At 36.7% G+C, this 27,445-nt stretch overlaps 1 protein-coding gene across 4 annotated transcripts in view; it reads left to right on the top strand.

Moving 5' to 3' along the window:
• Thsd7a (thrombospondin type 1 domain containing 7A) overlaps positions 1-27,445 on the top strand; it is a 399,007-nt gene that overhangs the window by 191,647 nt on the left and 179,915 nt on the right. For all 4 annotated transcript variants that reach the window (XM_004671591.3, XR_006639374.1, XR_006639373.1 and 1 more), the window contains exons 3-4: positions 15,760-16,008; positions 19,542-19,723. In XM_004671591.3, coding sequence (XP_004671648.2) covers positions 15,760-16,008; positions 19,542-19,723 — 431 coding nt within the window. The remainder of the gene's footprint in view (positions 1-15,759; positions 16,009-19,541; positions 19,724-27,445) is intronic.

Genomic DNA, 27,445 nt, shown 5'->3' with positions numbered 1-27,445 from the left:
GTAGATGATTGAAGAAGGAGAAGAGGGGTGGTGGGGATGGCTGCCTGCAATCTCAGAACTCCGCAGGTGGAGACAGGGGACAAGGAGCAAGCTGGATAGCTGGACTAACTAAATGGCTGAGCTCTGGGTTCAAGTGAGAGAACCTGAATAAATAAGATGAAACACTATCAAGGAAGACGCCCGAAATCAAACATTGGCCTCCACTGCACACACACACACACACACACACACACACACACACACACACTGTGCCCACGTACATACAAACACACATATGTACATACCACACACATGTGCATGCAGAAAGGAAAGTGAAAAAAGTCAGAGTGCCTATTAATAATATTGAAAAGCAGCTCATGATGCACAGAAGTACATATACAATTAAGGGATTAGAACATACATATCAATTTAAAATTATAGCTTATAAAAATAAAGTATCACAAATCAGTAAGAAAAAAAACACTTAACAAATAGTACCATGTCATTAGTAATGTGCAAGAGCTTTATGACAGAATATTTTAATTTTTTTTATAATTTCAATATATCCAGTACCACAGAAAGAATATCAGTGCAGTATTTGAAATGTTAAATAGTGGAGAAAATAGAAAAATGAATAAATATTTAATTTTGAATGTATTCCCTCCATTAAAATAATTACTATAATAAGGAGACAACAGAGGCCAGTGTTACATATTATGGTAGACACAGTGCACTCTCTGAGACCTCATTTACTATAATAGCATTACATTATAAACTGGAAAATAAAGATTGCCAAAAGAAAAGTATATACTCTTTTGCTAGAAAGGAGATCAAGCAAACATGGAAGTCCATTTATAAGTACAAAATAAATACATCATAGATTAAAATGTATAGAACAGAATTTTGCCAAATCAGTAAGTAGAGATGCAAGTGAATTTACAGAACACTAGTAAATGAGATACTATTTGCTGACAGCAATAGAATCACTATAAGAAACTTAAAGCAGAAAGGAACTAATAATGGCAGTAGGCAGAGTGTGGCATACCAGGAAGAGCCAGCAGAACCAACATGGTTACCACAAAGCCAGAAGACATACAGCTGGGGAACTTCTTTGTTCCTCCATTGGACAGCTTCAGCCCAGGTTGCAGGCATCTGCTTACCACTCAATGACTCAACACCTAGGAAGCTAAAGATGCTTTGTAGTGCCAACAAGTCAGTAAACAGCTCCAGGGCCTCTTGCCTTCCCCTAAGAAGGATCCTCTCAGCTGTGCATGGCAGTGTTCCCATCTTCTCCAAATTGTACACACACATATATACACACACACACACACACACACACACACACACACACACACACACTTACCATAAAGAATCTGATTGACATGTGGTACCATGTGAGATGAGCCAGAGATACCAAGAGACAGCCAGAATACACATTCTTCATCTTTCCAGCCCCTGTCTTTCTATAAAAAAGGCCTGAACAAGGGGACTGGAGTAGACAAGTAAGACAACCTATGATATTTTCCAGGGTCACTTCCATCTCATCCTTTGGATGTTCGATATTTATATATACTTGGATTGCATTCTGATATTTTAATATTTATGTCAACAACATTCCTCTGAAATCTGCAAAATATGTTCAGCCTGTCCCAAGAGTTTTATTATTGACTACAGTTCATCTCTTGGTGATGATTATTTCTCCTCTAATTCTGCTATAATCCAACTTAATAGAATCGCCCATTAGATTATGTACCACCAATAGACCTTATATAATGATCATAGGAAGGACAATTAATGCAATTAGTATTAAGCATATTATCATAATTTCTATGAATTAATGCATAAAGACTTAATAGGACAAGAAAGAGAAGTTAATGCCACCTTGATTCCTATAATTCCTTCAAGAACGTTGTGATAGAACTTAGCCCCCAGCATGTAATCAATCTCTCCTTAGCTTTCAGCTAGACTGTCTCTTCCTCAGTATTCTTGAAGTTAATGTTTGTTATTGGACTTGTGTTTTGTGTCTGAGAACACCTCTACTTTCTTGAATATCCATTCCATTGTATGTCACAAGACCTACTTGGTAAATGCTAACTTTCTTTGGTAGTTGATTTACTGGTGTAAAGAGACAAACAATAAAAACCTGTTGGCTTCCACTGCTTTTAAATAATCGGAAATATTGTCTCCTAGTAGAAGCATCCATAATTTTGGAATTAAAACTTCTAAATCAGGATTGCCAAAGTCATTGGTATAGGCACCCTCAATTTTTCAAGTGGATCATTGACTAACTAACTATCCTAACTTCTAATTCTCAGAAATGCATTTCTTCTCTGAGAAAAATAGCACTACATATTTATTACTGGTCCAGGAAAAAACATCCCATCATCGCTGATTATTTCTGAGCTGTCAAGTTCACTGAGCTTCTTTGACAGTAGGGTTAATGATTCCTGGATGATGAAGGACCTGATAAGACAAGTGGATGCTGTTATGGGCATTCCACTGCCTTCATTCTGTGATGTTAAATAAGCTAGCTTTTCAGAAGCAATAGGGCATCATGTCTGTGAGTGAGGTATTAAACTAATACCATGAGTTGATGTTGACAGAAGCATGGTAGAATTGATAGAATAAACATGTATTATAAATGGGATTTGTAGGATTAATTTACAGGGCACTGCACATTCTAAGGCCTGAAGTTTACTTTCGAAAGCTGATGAAACTGGGTCCCAGCATCCACAAAGGATAGCTTAAAGATGGTAGATGAAGGGCTAGAAACATAGCTCAGCTGTTAAAGTGCTTGTCTACAAAGTCTGACAACTCAGATTTGATTACCCATTACCAACATAGAGCCAGATGTGCAAGGTAGCACATGCATCCGGAATTTGTAGCAGCTGGGGGCCCTGGTTTACCTATGGTCTCTTTCTCTCAGCTTGCAAATAAATAAATAAAATATATTTATTTTTTAAGAAGGTGGTAGATTCACCCAAGTGCATGAAGCAAGGGCAGCCAGGCAAAAGAAAGCCTGTGCATTCTCCCAGGAGTTTCCTTATATATGCCCTTCCCCCTGAATCAGAGTGCTGTTCATTCCTGGAGGAAGGACTTCCTCAGTTCCCCCTTCCTGGCACTTTTCTCACTTGATCCCAAGTCTGATCAAGTTGACAACAGAATTTAACTGTCATAAACAATAGAAAATCCAGAGGCAAAATAATTTTTCATTCCAATGGGATCAAACTTCCAGGGTCAGGATTCAATCCTCGGCCTGTCACTGATCATAAAACCGCTGCTGGGAGTGTGATGTTATGCCTCAGCTTAGACTTTCTCACTATTGACCTGTTGTCACAGGGTGAATATTCAAGACAGTTGTATTAAGATAACTTTACCAAAGAAAGTGAATGTTTTTTGTCCCATGTGTCTCCTTCCTTCTTGCCAGCCAGGTCACCCCTCCCAGGGAAAAAACACTGAGGTGATTAGAGGAAATAAATGTTTGACTGATCCTGTGCAGGGGAGGCATAAAAGTGGTTCCAACATCAAGAAAAGGCATCAATGTCACTGTTTTTATTTAAAAAAAAAAAAAAGCATGACTGCAACAACATCTGAAATCCCTTTGTAATTCCATGACCAAGGGTACCACTGAAGGACAACAGCCAAGTTCAAAGCCGTTGACTCCAAAGCCTGAATGTGCTAAAACTGATTTGCTTGTTTTGCTATGAGTTTGACTCAGTGCTGCACCATTTACCAAGTTTACTTAGTAAATGGATCAGAGGCAAACTGCTTAAGAAGTTGGATGTGTTCATACAACCCACGTAATGCTATCATTAGGGAAACTGAGGCAGGGTTTATGAGTCTAAAGTCCTCCTGTGCTAAATAGTGAACTTATAAGCTCACTCACAATAAGATCTTAAGATCCTGTCTCAAAAAGCATAAGCCAAATATGCATATGCCTTTTCTAGATTCCAAGAGTTCCACTAAACCTTTTATCTCTTCCTTAGTGCTAAGACAAGCAAAGTACAGCAGTTTTCATTTCAGGTTGGAGATCAAATGCCCTCTGGATTGTGAAAAAAAAAAATTGCCCATCTTCATTAATTATTGGAAAATACCATATCCACTTCAATGTTATACGAAGGAATGAAAACACTGAGAAAGGATTTGCAAAGTGATTTCAAGGAAGAGAACTACTGTTCACTTCTCTACCAAATGAGGCTTGCCTGCCCCTGGGATCTGGGAATCTAGTGGCAGAAGCTGCCTAATGGATACTTTGATGGTGAGGCTGTCAGCCCAGTGCTGCTGCACCCTGAAAGGCTGACACTATCAGAATCCCTGATAGCAAAGGCTCCTCCCTGAGTTTCACGTGGTGAAGCATAACAGCATGGGGTCATTTGGGAAGCTGTTCAGCAGCAAGAAGCTGGTATACTTCCCTTAGAGATTTTAGGAGATAATAACATGGGCTGGGGGTGTTGTCATGAAGGGCTCAAGCTTCATACAAAGCAAAGATGATGCACAGACAAACTCAGAGGGCCCCCATGCATACATGTGCATATGCACATCTAGGTGTTAGTTTATGACCAGCCATAGCAGTGCATCCTGGATTAATACCCCTGTTGTCTTCAGGTTTGTCCTTCTGTGTTTATGAATATCAGTTTACTTCATAAAATTTAAAGCCTGGTAAATTATATAATAATACTATTGAATCATTAAATTTATACTACAAGAACACGACTACAAATACAGCATGCATAGTAATTTTGTAGGTAAATAATAAAGTTTACTGTGGAGTAACCAATGAAATCAATTATGATAGGTATTATTAATATTAATGAGATTGATCATCAATATTTATTATTTTGTAAATATTTAACATACAGTAATTATTTTCACAAGTAATATAAAAGGTCTCTTGCCTTAATGCACACTTATTCATTGTATTAGAATGAATACACTCACAACTAGCCTTATTAATTAGCTATCATAGACTATGTGGCATGTAAAAATAATGTATAACAATATATTTTCCATTCCTAAGACAGCATTTGTATATTTAAAAGTGACACTTAATATATTTAATATATTACCTTTTCATCTAAGAGGAAAATTGTATTTTTTCATTTATTGCACATTAAATGTTCATTTAGTTAAATCTTCCTTAACACTTAAAATGGATTTTTAATAAAATGCACTGTGTTTTCACTGAAAAATATCTCCATGGTTCTTCTAACTGTGACAAGTATGCACAGCTGAGGTTGAAACATGAGGCTTATGCACATATGATTATTCATTTCCATATTATACACCAAATTGTTACTTAAAATTTTGTATGTCTTATAACCTGCCAAATAGGCCTGGAAATGGTGAGTCTGGACTACACTTTTTATTAATCTTCCTTAAGCATACTATTCCACATGACACTATAATTAAAAAGAGAGATTTCTACCACTAAAGAAAAGTTACTCTGAGAAATACACATAGTGAAACATAAAGAAAAGTGATGAGATAAAAATGTAGTCGACAATGGGCACTTTTCCATTAAGTTGAACAAATATTTCATCAGGAATTCCCATGCAGTTGTAATAGATTTTCATTTTTCCTATTTATTGCAATTTATCTAAAGATATTTATTCTTTCAGTCCTACTGAGTTTCTTCCCTGAGCTGTTTGAAACCTCTGAGATGAATTATGGAATAGCTAACAGAATTATTATCTTTTAAATGATTTAGCTTTCCCATTTTTCTCTGTGTAGAAAGAACTAAGCATATTGGGTTCTTCGTACTAGATGGATTTGTCAAGAATTTATTAAAGAGTTATTGACTAATGGGTAAGATGTTTTAAAGTACTATTTATTTCTCAAGAACTCTATATAAATTGCCATTGAAATCCTTGTTTCTCCACTTTTATTACAAATAACATATTTTCTACTACTGACACTAGCAGCACTAAAGATGATTTCTTCCTGTTTGTCTATATCAGGTTGTTTATCACTTGAGCATATGCTGCACACTTGTTGCCCAATGCTGAAGCAAGCTAAGCAAATGAATAAATAAGACATTTCTGTGTTTGTTGAGGCAGTATAAAATCAGGTAGAGGAATTAGTCATGTTACACATGCAGGTAACACAGGGGTGAGAGATAGCCAATAACCAAATATTCCTTTTAAGATAAATAAAAGCATAGGTAGCTTCTAAAGAAGAGTTACTATGAAAAATGTGTATTAAAACATTTAACTTTGTTCATCTCTACAATTATACTAAACAATTGTAAACATTCATTAAAATTTAATTAAAATTATTTCAGTAAAATTATCATTGTGAGTAAGTTTATGGCACCTGCAAGACTATTGCAATCACACTATAAAATGGAAAAATCAAGTGCTATCCTTAATTGGGTATGTGATGGAGTTGGTGGTTTTTAGTAAGTTATTAATTTATTAGTAAAGTATAATTTCATCTAGATAGTAGCAGGCATTAAAAAGTATGAAAGAACACTCTACCCCAACTACTTTTCATTTTAATTTTTATCACTGGTTTAAAACAATTCTCTGGGTTAGTATAACATTTACTTTAACAAAGCTAAATGTTGATTCTTGTCACATTTGCTTTTCAAAGAAAGCTTCTCTGCATGAACTGGGGTGACAGTCAGTCTAAGGGTTCTGCACCCTGATGTCACTTCATCCTCCCTGCCTATAACCTACTGCTCTAGTCTAATGGATATTCACTGAGACTGTACTTCAGTACTTCTAGACCTCAACTCTTTACATGGTATGAAGCAGTAAATTTATATACTTCCTGTGTGAATCAACATACTGCCTTCATTTTAATCTGGCAGAAACAATTCATCCCTCTTTGTCTAACCTGGTGATCTTACATTCTCAGGGTCTAGCTCTGCCTCTTATCATGTGACCAGTAACTCTTTGCATTCTGGATTTTCTTTTTATTAATCGTAACTCAATATTTTATACATTCTCTTACTAAATGCAGAATATCATGAAAGCGTCAGAGACATTAGCAAGTCTTTGGAAGAAAACATAGAGAATAAAGGATTGTAGAGAAATAAGGAGAGGGCTGGAGGGATGGGTTAGCAATTAAGGCATTTGCCTACAAAACCAAAGGACCCAGGTTCAATTCCCCAGGACCCAAGTTAGCCAGATGCACAAGGTGGTGCATGCATCTGGAATTCATTTTGCAGTGGCTGGAGGCCCTGGCATACTCATTCTTTCACTCTCCCTCCCCCTCTTTCTCTAGTTTATTGACTTACTGAACACACATCATGCTGTTATCCTCACACTCAGCTGCTGACCAACAACATGGCCCTGAGCTTTACTAGGGAGCATATGATTGCTCCAGCTGGCAAGTGACACCATTTGGCAATACTCCCTAATGGATCAACAGAATATTTCCACATATTAAAGGAAGACCTATCTTTTTAAGAAAAAAAGAAAAGTTTTAACGGACATGAATTTTGCTTTCATAGGAATGGTCATTCCTATCCTGCTGAATTCTGTGAAAGGAAAAGTACACATTGATAAATATCAGTGAATTTGTAATGTTTGTAATTCATATTGATATGGAAATGATAAAATAAGTACAAAAGATATAAATTTATGTTTTACTCAGAAGTTCAATTTGAACGCAGTTAAAAGTGACAAAACTTGTTTATTTTAATTCCATCTGAAAATGCAAACCAATCAAGGTATAGTTTGGGGAAGTAATGAAAATTTAAGACCTTGTTGATCTTTTGGCAATATATAAATTTACCATATGAAGAAAATCTGCTGTGTTAAGTCATTACTACTTAATCAGTCATGTAAGACAAGACTATGAATTTGGAAATGTCTTGGATATTGACAGTGGGTATAGCATTCATTGTTTTCTCTCTTGCTACATATTGGGGGTTCAGAAAACCTGAGAAATCCTCATTGTTCACACATTAGTACTGAGAAGACAAATGATAGATTTCTATATAAAAACTAGATACTTCCTTAATAACATCATATTCTAATACCAAATCTCTGAATATAATTTGCATAACTAAATATGTTTTAATATAAACATAACAGATGGGACTACCAATAATACTGCACATTACTGATCAGCTATCTCAGGATGAGTGAGGTATCCACATTGAAACAAAGCATTTTTGTTCTCAATTAGTCAAATATTTCTGATGCTATATGTTGTTTAAGTCTCCATAAATTTATGTTTTGTTTACCAGGAGTAAAGCAATGATTTTCATTCTTGTGACACATTATCTAATGAAATAAAACTGATGAACATTCTCCCATAACAAACTATTCAAGTATATTCGTTTTACACAAAACATTCCTTTTACTTACCTCAACACCAAATTGTGCTTAGATTTGCTTAGATTATAAATATTGGGGAGATTTTGTTAATATTATAACCTAAGTTCCTATTATCTCCCTCATTTAGAAAACTCTCCTATAAGTAATGTTGCTGAATTCAATTGCATCTTTACAGAAATGAAGCAAGTCCTGTAATTGACTAAGAATATTGTTAGTAATTGTTTTAAACTAATTCCATGGGGATTATAACCCACATATTGCCATATACATATATATGTGTGTGTATGTGTATGTATATATATTTAGTTTATCGGTAGTATATTCCTTAACTGTCAAAATGATTCATGTTTCCTAAAAGTTTTATGGGCTCACTGTAGCATAATAAACTGTAGGAAGGAGACAGGAATGGGTCTGGGCTTAGGAGAGTACCACAGATGGATCAGTTCATCAATCATCCAAGTCCACCAGTGCAGAGTTGTGGCTGATTGTTTTCAATTTTGTTTTGGCTTCATTTTCTACTGATGCAATAGTGCAGTCCTACTGTCCATGCCTAATATACAGTTCATTCCACCTGCCTCTTACTATGTAATTCAATATGCTAGACCCTATTTATCTAGCTGAGACCACTGAGTGTACAGTTGAATGCTGTGCTGACTTCTAATTTCGATAAAATGGCCTCAGAGAGTACTTTCAATTTATGTAGATACTTCAAAAAATCTGTTGCTCTCATTCATGGATCACATTTTTTCCTGGCATTGCTTTAATAGAAATTCCTATATTGAAAAGGTAGAAAATGAAATGTAATGTTCCCCAAAGTGGCTTGCAGTGAGATGTATGGATGCAATTTGATCCCAGCAGCTATACTTGTCAGTGCTGGGCTTACCTTCTGACCTGAATTAATGGCAAGAGATGGGGTACCTATGTCATAGAGATTTTGGTACTAGGAAGCAACATTGTTAGTGGTCTCTTGGTGGGAAGGAGCCTTATCTTGGGATTGAGGTGAGATCGTTTAGGAACTAAGGTGCTGGGATCTCAATACTTACCAAAGTGCTACAAGTTAGTTACTGTAAGTTGTCTCCCTGAATGTGAAGAGTGAATCTCATGAAGTATAGGAAGAGTTTAAAAGCAGAAACTTTATTACAATGAGAATGCAGGCTTAGAAAAACAAATCTTACTGTAAAGGGAAAGCAAATTTTATTTCATAGAAAAACAAAGTAGAAAGCTCCCTGTAGCAGGGAAGGGAACACAGCAGGTAGTTTCCACATGTTGTGTAGGGGTTTATAATACTTTTGGGCTAGGTAAATAAACTGATCTGTATAATGATTGGACTGAGATATGGTGAAATGTAGGTCTGACCCACTCAGATTTCTAGAGTGTCCATGTGTTTCTTTCCCCAGTAGGGTTCCTCTTTGTCATGGTGACTAGGTCTGTAGTGGGATGAGGGGTGGGCAAGGCTTCAGCATGTACCTGGAAGCTTTGGACAGGAAAGCAGACCAGAATCCAGAATGGAATGTCTTTCAAGTAGGACTTCATGTGGGCTAAGGGAAATTGCCCAAGACAGGCTACTTATTTTTCCCAGAGCCCAGTCCTCTTGTCTGGTCCACTTGATTATCTTATCTCAAGATGTGAGCCATCTTGTTCTTTTCTAATGTTCTGGGTGTCTTTGCTTAATCCTAACATTTACTGTAACCATTTCCAAGGCAAGGAAAACTATTTCTATGTAGCATCTGAATTGTAGTGAAGAATGATTGCTAATACTCATGGGCCATTTCCTAACTACCTAGCAAGTTTTTATTTCCTCTAGTTCTATCAATGTAATTACCTACAGTCGGAGAAAACTTTATAAATCAGAGAAATGGCAATGCAATTCGGAAGCCTGAAAATTACTCTGAGAACTTGGCTTAGAGCTTTTAACCCCCCAGCCTTTTAAAATTACTTGGTGTACAACCTATTTCGCAATACAACTTCTTTGTAGGGGTTATTCAGCTTCTATAATTTGTAAGAGTTTGAGCAACATTGCTAAAGAGTCATTTGCCAACTAGCTGGCTTAGATTTTGGAAGTGGTGGGAAATGGAATATTTATATATTAATGAGTCTCAACTTCATTATTAATATAGATCATATTAACATGTTATTATTAAACTTTAGGTTCTGGTTCACTAATGTAAAAAGGATCTGAGAATCTGCAAGTATAATGAGCTCACAGTTAAAGACAGTTAAAGACAATGATGGTGGCCCACAGCACAAATGGGTAGCAAAACCTTACCTTCTATTTAGCCATCAAAACAATGTCTTCCCAAAGAGCCACAAACTTCTGCTTCCAATGGGTAGGACAAGTATTATTATTTGGCTACATCAATGCAGATGTTAAGCTTACTTAGTTTTAAGGAGAATGAATATTTTTCCAATAGCTTATGTCATAATGTTTGCAGCCTATTAATTTCATCTGTTTCTCATAATAAAAATAAATTAATGTGGGTTCTGTTTGGAAAAATTCAAGCCATGTTTGGAGATTTTGTAAGGATCTTCCACATCATCAGGCTCCTCAGAACTTCCTTAGAGGCAAAATCTGGAGCTGGAGATAGGATACTAAGTGACAAACAGTAGAGAAAAAAGTGAAACAACAATGGGGCTAATTTTCTCTAGAGTCAGTGAAGATATTGAGCTGAATATCAGGCTAAAGAGGAACCTGGATAAGAGTTAAACTTGCTAATTGCCAACTAGAAATGGCAGTGGTAGTAGAGACAGATTATGGAGAGCCTGTGTGTCCAGATGGAAAAAATTGGACTTGATCTTGTGAATATTGCAGTGATGGAGGTTTCTATTTAGGAAGCTAAAGAATGATATGATGTGTTCAGAAATTAAGCATGCAACCTGCCAAAGGAAGATAATCTTCATAGGTATGGTGATAATCAAAATAGGCTTCAGAAATAGTTTTTCAAAGGAAAGATTTGAAATGACAGAATTTAATATGCATTAAGTGAATATACAAATGAAATGGAAGTTGAATTGTTAGATTTAGGGAAATCCCTATTTTTTCACTCTTGAGGAAGTCTTTCAACATAATGCTAGTTTGCTCCACAAGTGTTCAATATGTATCTATCTGGTTTCTCTCTCCACTAAAAAGTGAACTAACTACATCTGCTCTCCTGTCAAAGCCATGGTTTTGTTCTAATCAGTCTCATCCATCTGGCTATCCTAATTATACCACATAAATGAAAGACTGCTGTCACAGTGACCACAGCATTTTCTCCCAGAGCACAACCTGAACACACCCTTTACTTCCCAGGTAGATGTGTTCTTGTGAAAACAAAAATCCAAAATTATTGATACCCAATGACCCACAGTACCAATCTTTTTCCTGGCCAGAATAAAAGAGGAAATGGCAGAGGAAGGAAGCTGAATAATCCAATAGTTGTGGATAATTTTGTGGCCCAATTTATCTCATTAATAGTCAAAAAATAAGCCAGGTGTGGTGACTCACTCCCTTAATATCAGCACTTGGAAGGCAAAGGTAGGAGGATTACCATGAGTTCGAGGCCACCCTGAGACTACATAGTGAATTACTGATCAGTCTGGGCTAGAGCAAGACCTTACTTATCTTGACAAAAGAAAAAGAAATGAAAAAAAAAAATCACAAAATGAAGCAAGTAAACATTACAATGTCTGTGAGCCCACAAGGTCTACTCTGAATCCATATGTGAATGATGCAGGACTCAAGTGAGCCATGCCTGTGAACTACTCTACTCCTGTGGCTTTTGCTTTGAACTCTGAAGTTTATATTGATATTTAAGGATTTCAGTAAACCCTGGGTGCATAATTCTGGCTTAGCCTACTGGATACCTCTCCCTACCTGATGTACCTGTGATATATACACATCAAGTCAGGGTATTCATGCTGAGCTCATTTATGAGCTGACAAACTTGCTTCCTGATGCAAGTTCTTCAGAGAATTTTAATGCTGCTCACCAGATTGCTGAAGCTATGGCCTTCAAACTTGTTTAATGACTCCTTCCCCTCTTTTAAGGCCTGCAAATGTCTACCAGGTCTATAGTTTCCAATCCCACTTTTCTTACCCTTTATAACTGCTCTAGTTTCTACTGCCCTTGTCTATGTTGATACCTCCTTCAACTTCTTGAGCAGAAAGATCTATCTGCACTGGGCTGTACTAATTTCCACTTGAATGATTTGGAAGATATGCTTAGATGTATTTCTTTGTGTGTGAAATTTAATAATACTTCAATGAAACTAGGAAAAATGACATGCAGATGATGACTAAAACATTAAAAAATACATTCATGAAATTTATGAAACGAACATAAAAATATAAGATAAGTAGATATAAAGAGATGATAGATAGATAGATAGATAGATAGATAGATAGATAGATAGATGATAGATTACATAGATAGACAGATAGATGATAGGACAATGATCTTATATGGACCACATGAGACATTCTATGATGATTCAACATTTTAGACATTAAGCCCTGTCTTTGCAGCTAGATTATATTTTAAGAAAATCTTGCTGACAACTTCCTAACCTCTCAGTGCTTAGCTTCCACATTGGTAAAACTGAACTAACTATAATGCCTCCTCCTAAGATTGTTCTGAACACAAAATTATTTAATATATTCCCTACATTATAGTAGCATCTGACAGACAACAGGTATTTAATGTGTTTATTATGAATCCTAGCCATAATCATTGCATTTATCATTATAGTCTCCTTGTCTTCACTCTTATGCCCTGATAGTCCATTATCCCATGTTACTGCCATCATCTACATAAACCAATATATCTTCCTTTTTGTCCAAATCTTTCAAGGGTACTTTCACCCATAGGAGGTCTTATAATGGGCATATGTAATTGCCTAGGATCTAACATAAGTCAGTGATTTCTATTTTTAATTCCATTACTTAAGGCCAGGTGGGATCTATTTTCTCAAATCCAAAATATTGGTTAATCACATCTCAATAATTTTCTTCATCGTGACCTGAAAAATTCTAATATATAATTTAATTCTCACCAAGTTAAACTTCTTCTACTCCATGAAATATTCTGTGTCCCTGCTCACAGAATTATGTTTCAGACTTACTTTAATTACTACACATGACTATATAGCATTTACAGTTACTAGTATCTTATTTTTAAGCCTAGTATTAAAGTTGCTTCCTATATATTTTGTTGAAATTTATGGGGTATTGGAAAATTTCCATATACACATATGGAAATACATATACATATACACTAATATGCTATAGACATAAATGTAAATAATCATAATTTAATGTTATTTCTATATGTGTACAACTTTTTTGACCAACCATTCAAACTGACAAGACTAACAACACTCTAATAAACCATACTCTGCATAATTCTCCTGAGAAGTCTATGAAACAGGGACCAGAACTTGCAACCATTTCAGTATCAGACATGGATTATCTGGTGCGAATTCACATAGAAAGCTACAGCTTGAATGTAGGAGGATGAATTTCATGCCATGTATGTCTAGGAGTCAGTTGAAGAGGGTTCATGAAATCACTATCTCTTGAAGAAACCCTATAGCCATAGCCACCAGTCACAAGTCTCAAGTTGCAGCACTGAGAGAAGTCCAAAACTGTGCCTGCTGTGCCAGGTATTTATAGTTTCTTCAAAGCAGATGAAACTTACCCAAAGGATTCATTGTATCAGAAAATAGTGTGACCTAGTAACATAGTTGATATATTGGCTTTCATCAGGTTACCAGAGCAACCATCATTGTAGATAGTTAGCCAATACTCAGTTTATTAAAAAGGTTGCATTTTTGGGCTGGAGAGATGGCTTAGTGGTTAAGCACTTGCCTGTGAAGCCTAAGGACCCCAGTTCGAGGCTCGGTTCCCAGGTCCCATGTTAGCCAGATGCACAAGGGGGGGCACGCATCTGGAGTTCGTTTGCAGTGGCTGGAAGCCCTGGCGCGCCCATCCTCTCTCCTTCTCTCCCTCTATCTGCCTTTCTCCCTGTGTCTGTCACTCTCAAATAAATAAATAAAAAATGAACAAAAAAAATAAATAAAAAAAAAGGTTGCATTTTATTTGCACATGTACCATGAACTTACCAAATAGCCTTAGGAAGGACAGGAAATTTACAACAGTATGAATTATGTGTAATTTTATCAAAGGATCTTATGAAAAGTATTACTGGTCATCATTTTGCTTGACTTTCAGGGATTCACTTTCAGTGTAAGAGTAAATGCTGCTCCTCCAGAATATTTTGCTCCATGTTAAGACCATCAGTAACACATCATCAGTGTCAATATGTTAACATTTGAGGTCAAGTGGTATTTTGCTTATCCTCTGGTGACATAGCTAACTCACAGTGAATTAACTCAGACTTCCTTCCTCCACTCCCTGATGACTTTCTCAAGTCTCACAATTTAAATTGACATTATTCTTTCAACTCTAATTGTCTGGTAGGGATTCAGGTTTCACAAGCATAACAATAGGATGAACAAGCATGAATATGAGTTCTTGCAGCACAATGGACCTCCCTCTCTCTCTATGGTTATTTAGCACAGGTAAACACAAAATGAGATCAGGTAGAATTATCAGTACTTTCTTCTACTGGTCTAGATGTCTCTATAATAGAAGTGGTTGCCTGTGTAAATGTACATTGTTGGTTATTGTGACTACTTAAGAATTCCACTAAGAGTCAGCACAAGTCTACTCAATTCTAGAGCAACAGTGCATGTGCCCTCTGACATTGATATCCATATCCTCTTCAGCATTATATACAGATATCACAGTTTTGAATCCAGTACCCCTCACATTCACATAGAATTAGGCAAAGAATCTGAACATAAATAAATCCTTTAATGATGAAATAAATACTAAAGATGTATCTAAAAGATATCTACCTAATATGCACATAAGTAGATATATCTTCCCAATATTCATAAAATGTTTATTCAGTACAACTATATAGTATATGTTATTGTATGAATTAGAAAACTTGTTGTATTTGAATAAGCACATATAATAGCTGTAAGTCACAACTGAAGTTTCTAATATCAAAATGATGCTAAGGTATATACTAGATTATTTTCTACTCAAAACAATATTGAAGTTAACCATGCAATCTTGAAAACAAGAAAACAGCATGGAATTTAACATATGTTAAGAGTTTTTGGATTATCATTGTCTAAATGCAAACAAACCAAGAATCAGTAAATGAACAATATTGTAAAACAGCTTCAGTTGAATTCCCTTAATCTCTTATTTTCTATTTCTTGTGACTAGCTTAATGTCTCTTCTAAAATAGGAGGCAATGCAAATGTTAGCTTTAAGTTTGTTTTCACATCATACTTCACAATGTTAACATATTTTCAATGAAACTGGAATCACACTTCCAACTAGAAATAAAAATGCTCAACTTGATTTTACTCTAGTGTCTGAGTGACACTATCCATAGTTGCTTGCGAGTCTAGGGTGAAAATATCTTGCTTTTTTGCAGCTTTTGCCAGCAAGAGAAGCTGCCAATGACCTTCCAACCCTGTGTGATCACAAAAGAGTGCCAGGTCTCTGAGTGGTCAGAATGGAGTCCATGCTCAAAAACGTGCCATGATCCCACATCTCCTGCAGGAACTCATGTAAGGACACGGACCATCAGGCAATTTCCGATTGGAAATGAAAAAGAATGCCCAGAACTTGAGGAAAAAGAACCCTGTGTATCTCAAGGAGATGGAGTTTCTTTCTGTGCCATGTGAGTATAAAAGCAGCTTGTAATTCAATTAAAAGTTGATTCTCATTTTAACATCCCCCACAAATGACATATTTGGCTTTACTTTTCCTATAACCTATTACTAAAGCATACATCAATTACCCATGTTTCTAGAATTGACTTGAGACTGCCTTTCTTTCACAAGCAATCTTGAATGTTATCTCTTGATGACCTAACCCTACAACTCTGTGATGTCACAAATCTGCATTTATTGAAATGAAAACTAGACTTTCACTATCAAGAAATGTGCCATTGGGGTCGCCAGGCATGGTGGCACACACCTTTAATCCCAGCACTTGGGAGGCAAAGGTACTTCATGAGTTCAAGGCCACCCTGAGACTACATAATGAATTCCAGGTTAGCCTGGGCTAGAGTGAGAGCCTATCCTGAAAAACCACCCGCCCCCCCCACCCCCCGCATAGAAAAGAAAGAAAGAAAAAGAAATGTGCCATTGGGGCTGTAGGGATTGCTTAGTGGTTAAGACGTTTGCTTTCCATGCCAAAGGACCCAGGTTTTATTCCTTAGGACCCATGTTAGCCAGATACACAAGGGGGCACATGCATCTGGAGTTTGTTTGCAGCAGCTGGAAGCCCTGGCATACTCATTCTTTCACTCTCCCTCACCTTCTTTCTCTGTCAAATAAATAAATAAATATATATATTTAAAAAAGAGATGTGCTATTGGTGGAGTAAAGAATCCAAAGCAGAGATCTTAGATCACTTTTTAAAAAAAAATTATTTTTTTAATTAGTTTTCTATTTAGCAAATACAGGCAGTTTGGTACCATTATTAGGCTCATCCATGACCTACCCCTTCCCCATTGGCCTCTCCTTGTTAAGGTATATGGGTCATGCCTTGTGGACTCAGCCCACAGTTATTGGTACGATAAATGTCTCTGCATCTCCTGACCCAACATGTGGCTCTGACATTCTTTCTGCCCCCTCTTCCACAAAATATCTGAGCCATGTTGGGTTTATTTTTGGTCTGCTTCAGTGATGAGGTGTTGGGGGCCTCTAAGGCTCTGGCTCTCTGATTTGGTAGGAGTTGATTTTTCTCTGTGTTGGTCTCCTTCCCCCTTGTGCTGGTATCTGGTTTATCAGGAAAAGAGCACCGTTGCTTGGTTTCGCTAATAGCCAGGGCCCTTTTGAGGTATGATGGGGTGGCTCTCTCCTTAGGATCTGCATCTATCTGAAAAAGAGAAGCAGATTCTCCAACAGAGAGTAAGTTAGCTCCAGGACAAATGAAATTGAAAGACCCCCCAGGGGGAGACCTTCACTCAAGTCTCAAGATAGCACGCACCCAAAGACACATGGGAGACCCAACTTGCTGCAAAAGCATGAGGCTTTATTGGGGAAACCAGAGCTCTGGGGTAGACACGTATCTCATGCAGGAGACAGAGGAGTCGACCCTGAGCCCTATTGGGTGTTTCTTTTTATAGGGTTTTTAGCAAGGAAGGGAAAGGGGGGGGGTTCACAAGGGTATTTGTCAAGCTTGTACAGTTATGTCTACATATCTTATTTGTGCATAACCAGAGTTTAAGTCCTTGGTCAGGCTGTCTTGGGAAACTATTTTATTATTTTGGTTTTTCTCAAAACTGTATTTTTGTTTATCCTCTTCCCAGGACATAAAGTTTAGGTTGACCCGACAAACCCATATCTTGTGCCACCCGCAGCCTATCTTTTAGCCTATTTTTGATTTACTCCTGAATATACAGTTCAGGTTGTCCCCTAGCTGTAGCAACCAGCTGTTTCTTCACTAAGTTTACTTGAAAATTTTCTATCCTGCCTTTCAAAATAACCCTTACTTTTTTTTTTTTTTTTTTTTTTTAGAGAGAGTTTAGTAGGTGTAGGCCCTCTTGTAGCCCATGATTGATGGTAGCTTGATATTGGAGAGGGTTTATGTTTGGATATGATTCTGACTTGTTTCCCAGCTCCAGCTATGGGTCCTGGACCACTGAGGGGATCAGTCAGCCAAATCAAGAGCAGTTGGTTCCCCACGGTTGCTGTGTGCCACTATTGCACTTGTGTGGGCATCACAACAGGTTATTTGTTGCTAAGTAGGTTAGACCATGAGTTGCTTGGAGAGATATTGGTTATTTCCCCCAGTTGCCCATGTAGCACCTTTTGGCACTAGATATGCTGACTGGGGACTGACTCTCTCCCGGCTTCCAGCCATGCCATTCCATTTTACATGTCAGCTGCATATGGTGCTTAGATCACTTTTGACCTTTTGGTCTAATTAAAGTTTGCATCTCCATTGGCTATTAATCTGATTATTAGAGAAACTTTTTGGATTAAGTAACCCCAAGTGCTGTGAATCTCTTTTTAGGAGTGGGCAAGGGTTTAAAAATATTACTTTTAAGGCCAGTTGTGGTGGTACATGCCTTTCATCCCAGCACTTGGGAAGCAGAGGTAGGAGGATCATCTTGAGTTCAAGGCCACCCTGAGACTACATAATGAATTCCAGGTCAGCCTGAGCTAGAGCGAGACCCTACTTCAAAACACACATACAGATATATATATATATATATATATATATATGTATATATGTATATGTATGTGTGTGTGTGTGTGTGTGTGTGTGTGTGTACACACACACACACACACACACACACACGGTCCCTTTTACTAGAAGTGAAGAAATGCCACCACTTTCAAGCACATGTTTGGACTGACAACTGCCTTCTTCAACATTTTTTTTTTTCAAATCTTAATCTTGATTGCCACGTTAATTGAGAAGCATAGGTCATGTTTCCTATGCTCCTATAGCCAGAGATGTCATTCCTTTCCATCATTCATCAGCATTCCTCAAATATGAACAGCTCTACCAAACATCAAAAAGGAAAAATTCTAGCCGGGCGTGGTGGCGCATGCCTTTAATCCCAGCACTCTGGAGGCAGAGGTAGGAGGATTGCCATGAGTTCGAGGCCACCCTGAGACTCCATAGTGAATTCCAGGTCAGCCTGGGCTAGAGTGAGACCCTACCTCGAAAAACCAAGAAAAAAAAAAAAAAAAGGAAAAATTCTGACTCTTGATAATAAATAAAAAAGCTCTGAATTGTTCTGTTACATTTTCAAACCCTAACATGAAATTATAATTTTTCTCCAGAATGAATAAGCAATTTTCCAGTATTTATTAAAAGCAAAAGAAGTGTTTGGCTTCATAATCACATAGAAGGTTCTACTCTCATATTTAACCCTCTTTGCTTATGAAGTATCAATAAAGGGCAAGCTTGGGTTCTGTTTAATGGAACATAAAATTTCATGTTTTCAGCATTATGTTCTTGTTTCATAAAATATTGATATGTATCTCCCAGTAGTTGCAATTAAAACAGGCTCATCCTACATTTAATCCCTCTGTAAAGGGGCTGCCACTGAGGATAAAATGATAAAAGACACTGGGGTCTGTGCTGTCATCCAGAGGAATTTTTTTTCTTTTAGTTTTATGAAAATATATGAAAGGAGAGGAGATTTTTATGAATAGACATAGCAACAGAGCGTCATTCTTCTCTTCTTAGGTTTAGCTGGAGAACCACAGAGTGGACTGAATGCCGTGTGGATCCTCTGCTCAGTCAGCAGGACAAAAGGCGTGGCAACCAGACAGCCCTCTGTGGAGGGGGCGTGCAGACCCGAGAAGTGTACTGTGTGCAGACCAATGACAACCTGCTCTCACACTTAAACACTCACAAGGACAAAGAAGGTATGTTTCCTTTCTCCAGATGACTCTTTCATGAAGAGTGAGCTATGTGATTATCCTAGAGGAAAATGAGCAGGGCCATGTGTGGCATGAAGACCTACTTGGTTGATGTTCAAGGTAGAAGACAGCAGTCTGGAGGTTGGAAAAAATTTACTATAACTCTCTTTAGTCAGTCTCAGTTTGTCTCTCTAAACTTGTAACTAAAAGTTTCTTTCATCAAAATTTATCAGGATTAATAGTTATAAAATTAGAAAAAATTATCTTATCAGTGTATACATATGGTATAAGTATACAAGCTATGAAATTTTTTGATAGGAAACAATCAACTGAGAAAAATAAATTTCATTTTGTTAAAATATGACATACATATTAATACAAATTAATCATGATGCTCTTTCCAAATTGAAATTTACTTTTTCTGATAATATTTCACTCCATAACCAAGGCTGACATGCAACTGATTGTATAACTCAGGCTGGCCTCAAACTTATCCACATCTTTGGATTATACACTGAAGTCCTCACACTCAACTTCAGTTTGTATTTAAATGAAATAAATACATACTAGAATCTATAATAATGTAAATCATAACTGAAAAGTATTCTGTTTTTTACCCAATAATAATTTGACTAATACTTTACATTTTTAAATCTCATATTGTGGGTCAGATGTCTTAAGTATGGAAAATAGTAAGTGAATTTAATATAAGCCAAGCTAAAAGAAAAATTTCCATTATTATTGGATCAGTTTCATAGTCAACAAGATCCGAAGACCACACAAATGCTGATATTTTAAAACAGTGCTATACACAGTCTTTCTCACATACAACTTACCAGAGGGATAGCACCACTTCTCCCACCAACCTATTCAATTTATTGGTTGTCAATATGGATCCAAATCCCTCCAGTCGGAGGGAATAGTTGGTATGAAGGACAATGCTACAGGTTAACAAAAAAAAAGCATGAATCTCTAGAATGCTGTACTTTGCAAGCCATTAATAGGATGGGAAGTATGTTCGTTGAAAAAATCAAGAGCTAAAAAACCCTTTTTTGATACCAGAAAATGAAAGAAGTAAACATATGACAAGAAATGATGGTATTCAGGAAGGACTCTGAGCAAGAATAACCAGAGAGAGAGCTGGGACAAGAGAAATGAGGGCCTGTGAAGTTGAAAGCAGAGCTGGTGCACTGTCTCTGCCAATGGAAGTGACATCAGTAAGCAGTCATTCCTCGGAGATGAGCACTGAAGTTTTACTTTTGCCACTTCCAAAGTTTAATTGTTCCTATCCACTCATCTTACACAGCATGTCAACTCATTTAAGGAGGTAGCTGTGGGACGCATTTTACTACTAATGTATCTTGAAGCTATATAGGAAAGTAGCATGAAACATAGGATGTTAGTACATTAATATTTTCTTGGCCAGTTTAATGGCTCCATTTTTAATACACTTTTGTAGATTTATTACAGCAGTCTTTTTAGAGTAGTATAATTTCATTGCTCGAGGTAGATCAGATTTTAGTTTCTGAATGTCAATTGTGTCTTATAGGTTAATACTATTAAAAGATCTTTGAGAATTCTGAATTGCAACTGAATGTGTTTTTATCATTTTTCTTCAGGGTCCCTCACACCTTTGCTAAACCATTGCAAAGAACTGAAAATAAATGTCACAGAGAGGAGCACAAAAGGAATATCATTATTAAGATATACCTGTTAGAATAAAGCAACTGTGAAAGGAAGGTCAATAGATACAGATATAACTACCTCCCCTAAAATGAATATTTATAACAGGAATATGTAACATGAGTAACTTAGGCATGTGTGTCCTTTTATATCATATTCTAAGAATACAAATAAGCCTCTTAGAGATTTTGCAAAAGACAACTGATTCTCCTTTAAAGTTATTGCCTCTCTCCCTCAAAACATAGGCCATGAACATTTTCCCTCAGGAGTTGTTAAAATTTCCCAGTAGGAACCTCTCCAGTATACCCCAGCATCCCAAAGGTGACATGCATGTGTGAATGGAGGGTAATTAGATTCTTCCACAGTAATGGCAGTTCACAGCATGTCCTACTTCAAGGAATAAGAAGGACCGAAACTTCTCAAAACCGCTCCCATACTGGAGCCTCCTGAGAAGACAGAAATCTTAGGAAACCGTGAATGTGTTACCATGATCATCCCACTCTGAGAGAATTTGTTGTATATATGATTTATTTTCACATGTAACTAGCCTATTTTTAATATCCATTCAAAATAAGGTATTTTGACTCAAAATGAACTACACACACACATACAAAGGGTTCATATAAACCTCCTTTATTTTGACACTTAAAATTATATAAGATAATAGTAATGATCACATCAGAAAAGGAAAAAGCTACATTAATTATTTTATTCACTAATTCACATACAACGATTAACTAAATCAGTCACACTAGGTACTATATATGCATTAGAAAAGATGGGTCCATATGATATTGGGAAATGTTTACATTTTATTCATATACTGCTTCTGGTTATAGATAACCCTTGAAACCTTGGCAATTTCTCTTCAGCAATGTTCACTTGAGCAAATGGCTAATGTGACAGAGGACATTTGACAAGTTCCATACTGATAACAGTTAGTAACAAGATCCTTATTTCCCATTCTTCCAGCTGATCAGGGATTCCAGGTGGTTATGAAGAATGTCCAGCTATCACTGGTGCAGACTGCCCTTGTCAAAGTATGACAGCATGATGTCTGTGGAGCATTACCTGTAGACATCTTACAAAGCTCATGAAAGTGTTGCTGATCATTGGATGCAGAGGCACACATTACTTGTAGGGTTCAAAGTGAAACTAAAGTGTACATAAGCCACAGTAAATCAAGAAATCCATCCATCTGGTACAGATTAGACATGGTTGTTAATTAGAAAAGCATTGTGCAGCATCATGAAGATGAGATTGATTGATATTGCAGCAAACTTGAGTGAGAACGTTCTTCTCTAGGAAGCACTCTGAGCATGCATCCTGGAATTTGGTTATAGTTAGTGAGACAGAGGACAGCCCAGGCAGTGAGCCTGTGTGACAGTATATGCCTGCAGAATGAACTGATGTGCAATTGAACTGTGACTATGTAGTCAAGATAAGGAGCCCATGTTTCCCCCTGTTCTGCAATGAAATACAGAGAATAAAGTAGTTACACCAACCCTAAACGGAATGTAAACTCATGATGATTACAGCCTTTCCTCTACAGTCTCCAAAAAAAAAAAAAATAGTCCTTTACTCAAAGTTATATTTTGATAAACTAAAGAAAGACAATTCTTTTGGTACTATTTCCCTGTTACTTCAGAAAGTAAATCTCAGAGTTCATCAAAGTCTAGTGCTGCTCCTTTCCTATTCATCACTTTTGAAATATCAGGTAGTAGGTAAGAATATTTTAAGACTTCCCCTCCAGAAATGCACATCAGACTCAGGGGTCTGTTTTAGTCTCCACAGCGTTATTAATGATATCTTAAATCACCTAAGAAACATGAGTGTTCTTTTACGTTTTGGAACCTAGAAATATACAAAAGCTTTTCCATGAAGTAGAATGGTCTCATGTTTTTTGAGTTTCTGTAACTTCACCATATAAATGTAAATTTCACTAAGGCAAAATATTTTAAAATTAACAAATTCTAAGACTTTCAGTAGGTACTATAACATTTAATATGCAAACATGTATGAAAAAATTGGTTATAACCACCGTACTTGAGAGAAATCTATATATGTATGCTTTCACAATTTATCATGTCTAAATATTTCACTTTGATATATTAATCTAAGTGATAAAAAGAAAAGAAATAGTGCCTAAATTTGGAAATATACTCTATAGTGTAGATGCACTGGGATATATTTTAATGCAATTGTAGGATAATTAAAACAAGAAAGCCCTGAAGCCATCAGCCCCTTCTTGTAAGTCAATCCTCTGGAGGGAGAAGAAGTGTAAGAAAAGCACCATCACCCTTTGAAATGGTTCTGTGATCAGTGGAATACAACACTGAAAGTGAGATGCCAAGCGATTTCAGCCATTGGGATAAATGCTAGTAAAAACTTACCTGCTGGGAATCAAATTAAGGTAGTTGGTGTTCTACCCAGAGGTGACTTTAGACTTACTGGAGCTTACTGATGAGATATCAGGAAGTATTCAACCAAAAAAAATCAAAGAAAGATGAATCAAGGCTACTGAGAAGTCAGCTAAACATGAAAGAAGGTGCTACATAACACGGGCTTAGACGCCTAATAAACAATGGCATTTAGCATGTTTACTATCCATTTTCTGAAAAAAAAAAAATCTATAAGACCCTACTGCAAAAAAAATTCCTGTATTTCAGGAAGAGGGCATTTTCATTCACCTGAGCCCTTCAGCTGTGAATGAAGAAGTATTCACACCCCTGAGTTTGAACAGAGGACACATGATCTTCCTTACATCAAATGACAAGAGTCAAGTTCAGTTTTGATCCTTTTTAAGAAAATATGTTTTAAATATCTCATTTATTTATTTATGAAATTATGTATTTATTTGAGAGAGAGAGGGTTAGAGACGGGGTGGGGGGGTTAGAGAGAAAGAGGATGGGCACAGCAGTACCTCTAGCCACTGCAAAAACCAGATGCATGTGCTACCTTGTGCTTTATGTGGGTACTGGGGATTGAACCTGGGTCCTTAGGTTTTTCAGAGACGTGCCTTAAGAATTAAGCCATTTTTAGGGCTTGAGAGATGGCGTAGCGGTTAAGCACTTGCCTGTGAAGCCTAGGGACCCTAGTTGGAGGCTCTATTCCCTGGGACCCATTTTAGCCAGATGCACAAGGAGGCACACGCATAAGGAGCTCCTTTGCAGTGGCTGGAGGCCCTGGAGAGCCCATTCTCTCTCTGCCTCTTTCTCCCTCTATCTGTGACTCTCAAATAAATAAATAAATAAAAATAAACAAAAATTTTAAAAAAGAATTAAGCCATCTTCCTAGCCCAAGAAAATATTTTACATACCTATTTTCCCTTCTCTAATTATATTACATAGCATAGCAGTCTTTTAATTATTCATCCTAAGGCAACTTTCAAAAGATCCACAACAGAATTGGGGAAACTTGGTTTCCATTTACACTTGGGCTTATAATCTTCTGTACAGTAGTAAGATTTGTTTTTCCGAGCATATGCACTAATAAGTGGCTTTTCTAGTCAATTTCCATTGATATAGGCTCAAGTATATGAAAGTCCCATTTTCAAAAGCACTGGAGGCATGCAAGATATAATGCTGCCTTAAATGCATTTAAGAGCAGAACTGAGTACCTCCACTAAGGGATTCCCAGAACAAACTAGCAAGGTTATAAGGATGCTTTCTGTGGTTGCCCTGTGATGGGGATGATATAGGTCAAGAGTCATACATTATGGGGTCTTGGGAGCAGTGAAACTGACAAGGGGCATGACCCAAAACTTTTAGTCATAGAAACAGAGTATCCGTGTCATCTAATGGGGTTATAGTTGCAAATGCCTTGGAAAACACAGCTCTCTCAAAGAGCTGGCAATGAAGCAGGTCAGAATTGGCCTCAGTGTGGAAGAATGGACCTCCCCAAAGGCACACAGCTACAGGCCTGCATTCACATTAGTTTACTCTCAGACCTGTGATTTCTTCTGTGAGTCCAAAGCCATGCACCTGAAAAGCTAACAAAAGAAATCATACCAGCACAAAAGTACTCCCTGAAAAAAACAAAAGTACAAACTTCCTAAAGGGTAATCCTTCCAATTAAGGCACAAGATTACCCTAAGAAAAGACACCACCAAAAGAAACAAATTATACAATACTCCAATGTAGGCAGGATTTAAAATGCCTAATAAATAGCACAATTAAATTTCCAAGACTGGAAATATGAAAACAGTGGGAAGCAACCACAAAATACATTTAGTAACACATATTAAAGGTGTAAAAAAAGAAAGTGTTGTGAAAAAAATGCAGTGTGAAGAAAATTTATAACATGAAAATGAGTCACAGTAAAAAGAAAAAAAAAAAAGGACATAAAAGTTCCAGTATTTAAAGTTATACTTATTGGAGATTTTTTTTTTTTTTTTTAGATACTAAACAGATTGAGCTAAATGCTAGTAAATTAAGGACAAAGTGAAGCAGTGATAATGAATACAGAAGTTGAAAGTAAAAAGGATGTTTACCTTCATGTAGAATCAAATCAGAGCATACAGAATGAGGAATAAGAACCTCTTCTCTAAGGAACTGCTAAAATCGATTATATTGGAAAGAAAAAGAAATTGAAACAAGAAAAGTTCCTGATTTAAAAAGAGAAAAAAGGGCTGGAGAGATGGCTTAGCGGTTAAGCGCTTGCCTGTGAAGCCTAAGGACCCCGGTTTGAGGCTCGCTTTCCCAGGTCCCACGTTAGCCAGATGCACAAGGGGGCGCACGCGTCTGGAGTTCGTTTGCAGAGGCTGGAAGCCCTGGCGCGCCCATTCTCTCTCTCTCCCTCTATCTGTCTTTCTCTCTGTCTGTCGCTCGCCAATAAAAAATAAAAAAAAAATTAAATATATAAAAGAAAGAGAAAAAAAATTGGTAAATCTTGGGGTAATCTTAAAAGACATAGTTACATGTGAAGCAATATTAGTAACTGTAACATACAATTGAAGTACAAAAATTATAATTGGGAAAATGATGACAATATAGTTTGGAAAGGGTTAAGGTATGGTATATCCTTATATTTTATTTTCATTATACTTATTAAAAATTTATGAATGGATACATTAAGTAAAATGCATATTTTGGTTTGATTATTTTTTATATTTTATTTTTTCATTTATTCTATTTTTATCATTTATAAGAGAGAGAGAGAGGCAGATAGAGATAATGGGCACCCCAGCGCCTTCAGCCACTGCAAAAGAACTCCAGACATATACACAACTTTGTGCATCTAGCTTACATGGGTCCTGGGGAATCAAACCTGGGTTCTTTGACTTTGTAGGCAAATGCCTTAACCATTAAGCAATCCCTCCAGCCCTATATTTTATTTCTGTATATTTTTGAGAGAGAGAGAAAGAGAGAATAGGAATGCCAGGGCCTCTAGCCACTACCAACAAACTCCAGAGGCATGAGGCGTGCACCACCATATGCATCTGGCTTACCTGGATACTGAGAAATCACACCTGGCTCCTTAGGCTTCACAGGCAGTGTCATAACTACTAAACCATCTCCAGCCCCTAGTTTGATTCTTCTTAATGTAGTTGTGCTGCTACATAATCTAATACAATATTAATATGTAACATATATATTCTAAATCAATAAATAAAATAAAAGAGGACAGGTAAAATTGAATCTGTTTAATAAAAGTACCAAATAAGAGAAAAACATGTTTGTTTTTACAGATTATACAATATTAGATGAAGACTTGACATGGGATTTTAATATGTCATAGTCTAAAGTTCTTACCAATGATCATTTTGATTTAATTACAAACTACCTCTGTGGACCATGCATCAGTATTACAAACATAGACAGTGAACAAACTGGGAGACTGGATTACTTGGGCCATACATTTGCTACAGAGCACATAGACCAACAGATCATACATTGTACTTCCCTGTCACAATGCTATATTTATAAAATACACAGTTGAAATTTTTATTTTATCTAGGAATAGCATGAGATTATTAATGTATATATGTGCACAGTATCAAAACTATCTATATAGGAATGTGACTAGAGTGATTAAATGAACATT

The sequence above is a fragment of the Jaculus jaculus genome, chromosome 10 (assembly GCF_020740685.1).
Source record: "Jaculus jaculus isolate mJacJac1 chromosome 10, mJacJac1.mat.Y.cur, whole genome shotgun sequence".
NCBI classification, from domain to species: domain Eukaryota; kingdom Metazoa; phylum Chordata; class Mammalia; order Rodentia; family Dipodidae; genus Jaculus; species Jaculus jaculus.
The sequence above is the reverse complement of the archived record's forward strand: the minus strand, read 5'-3'. Positions and strand labels throughout refer to the sequence as shown.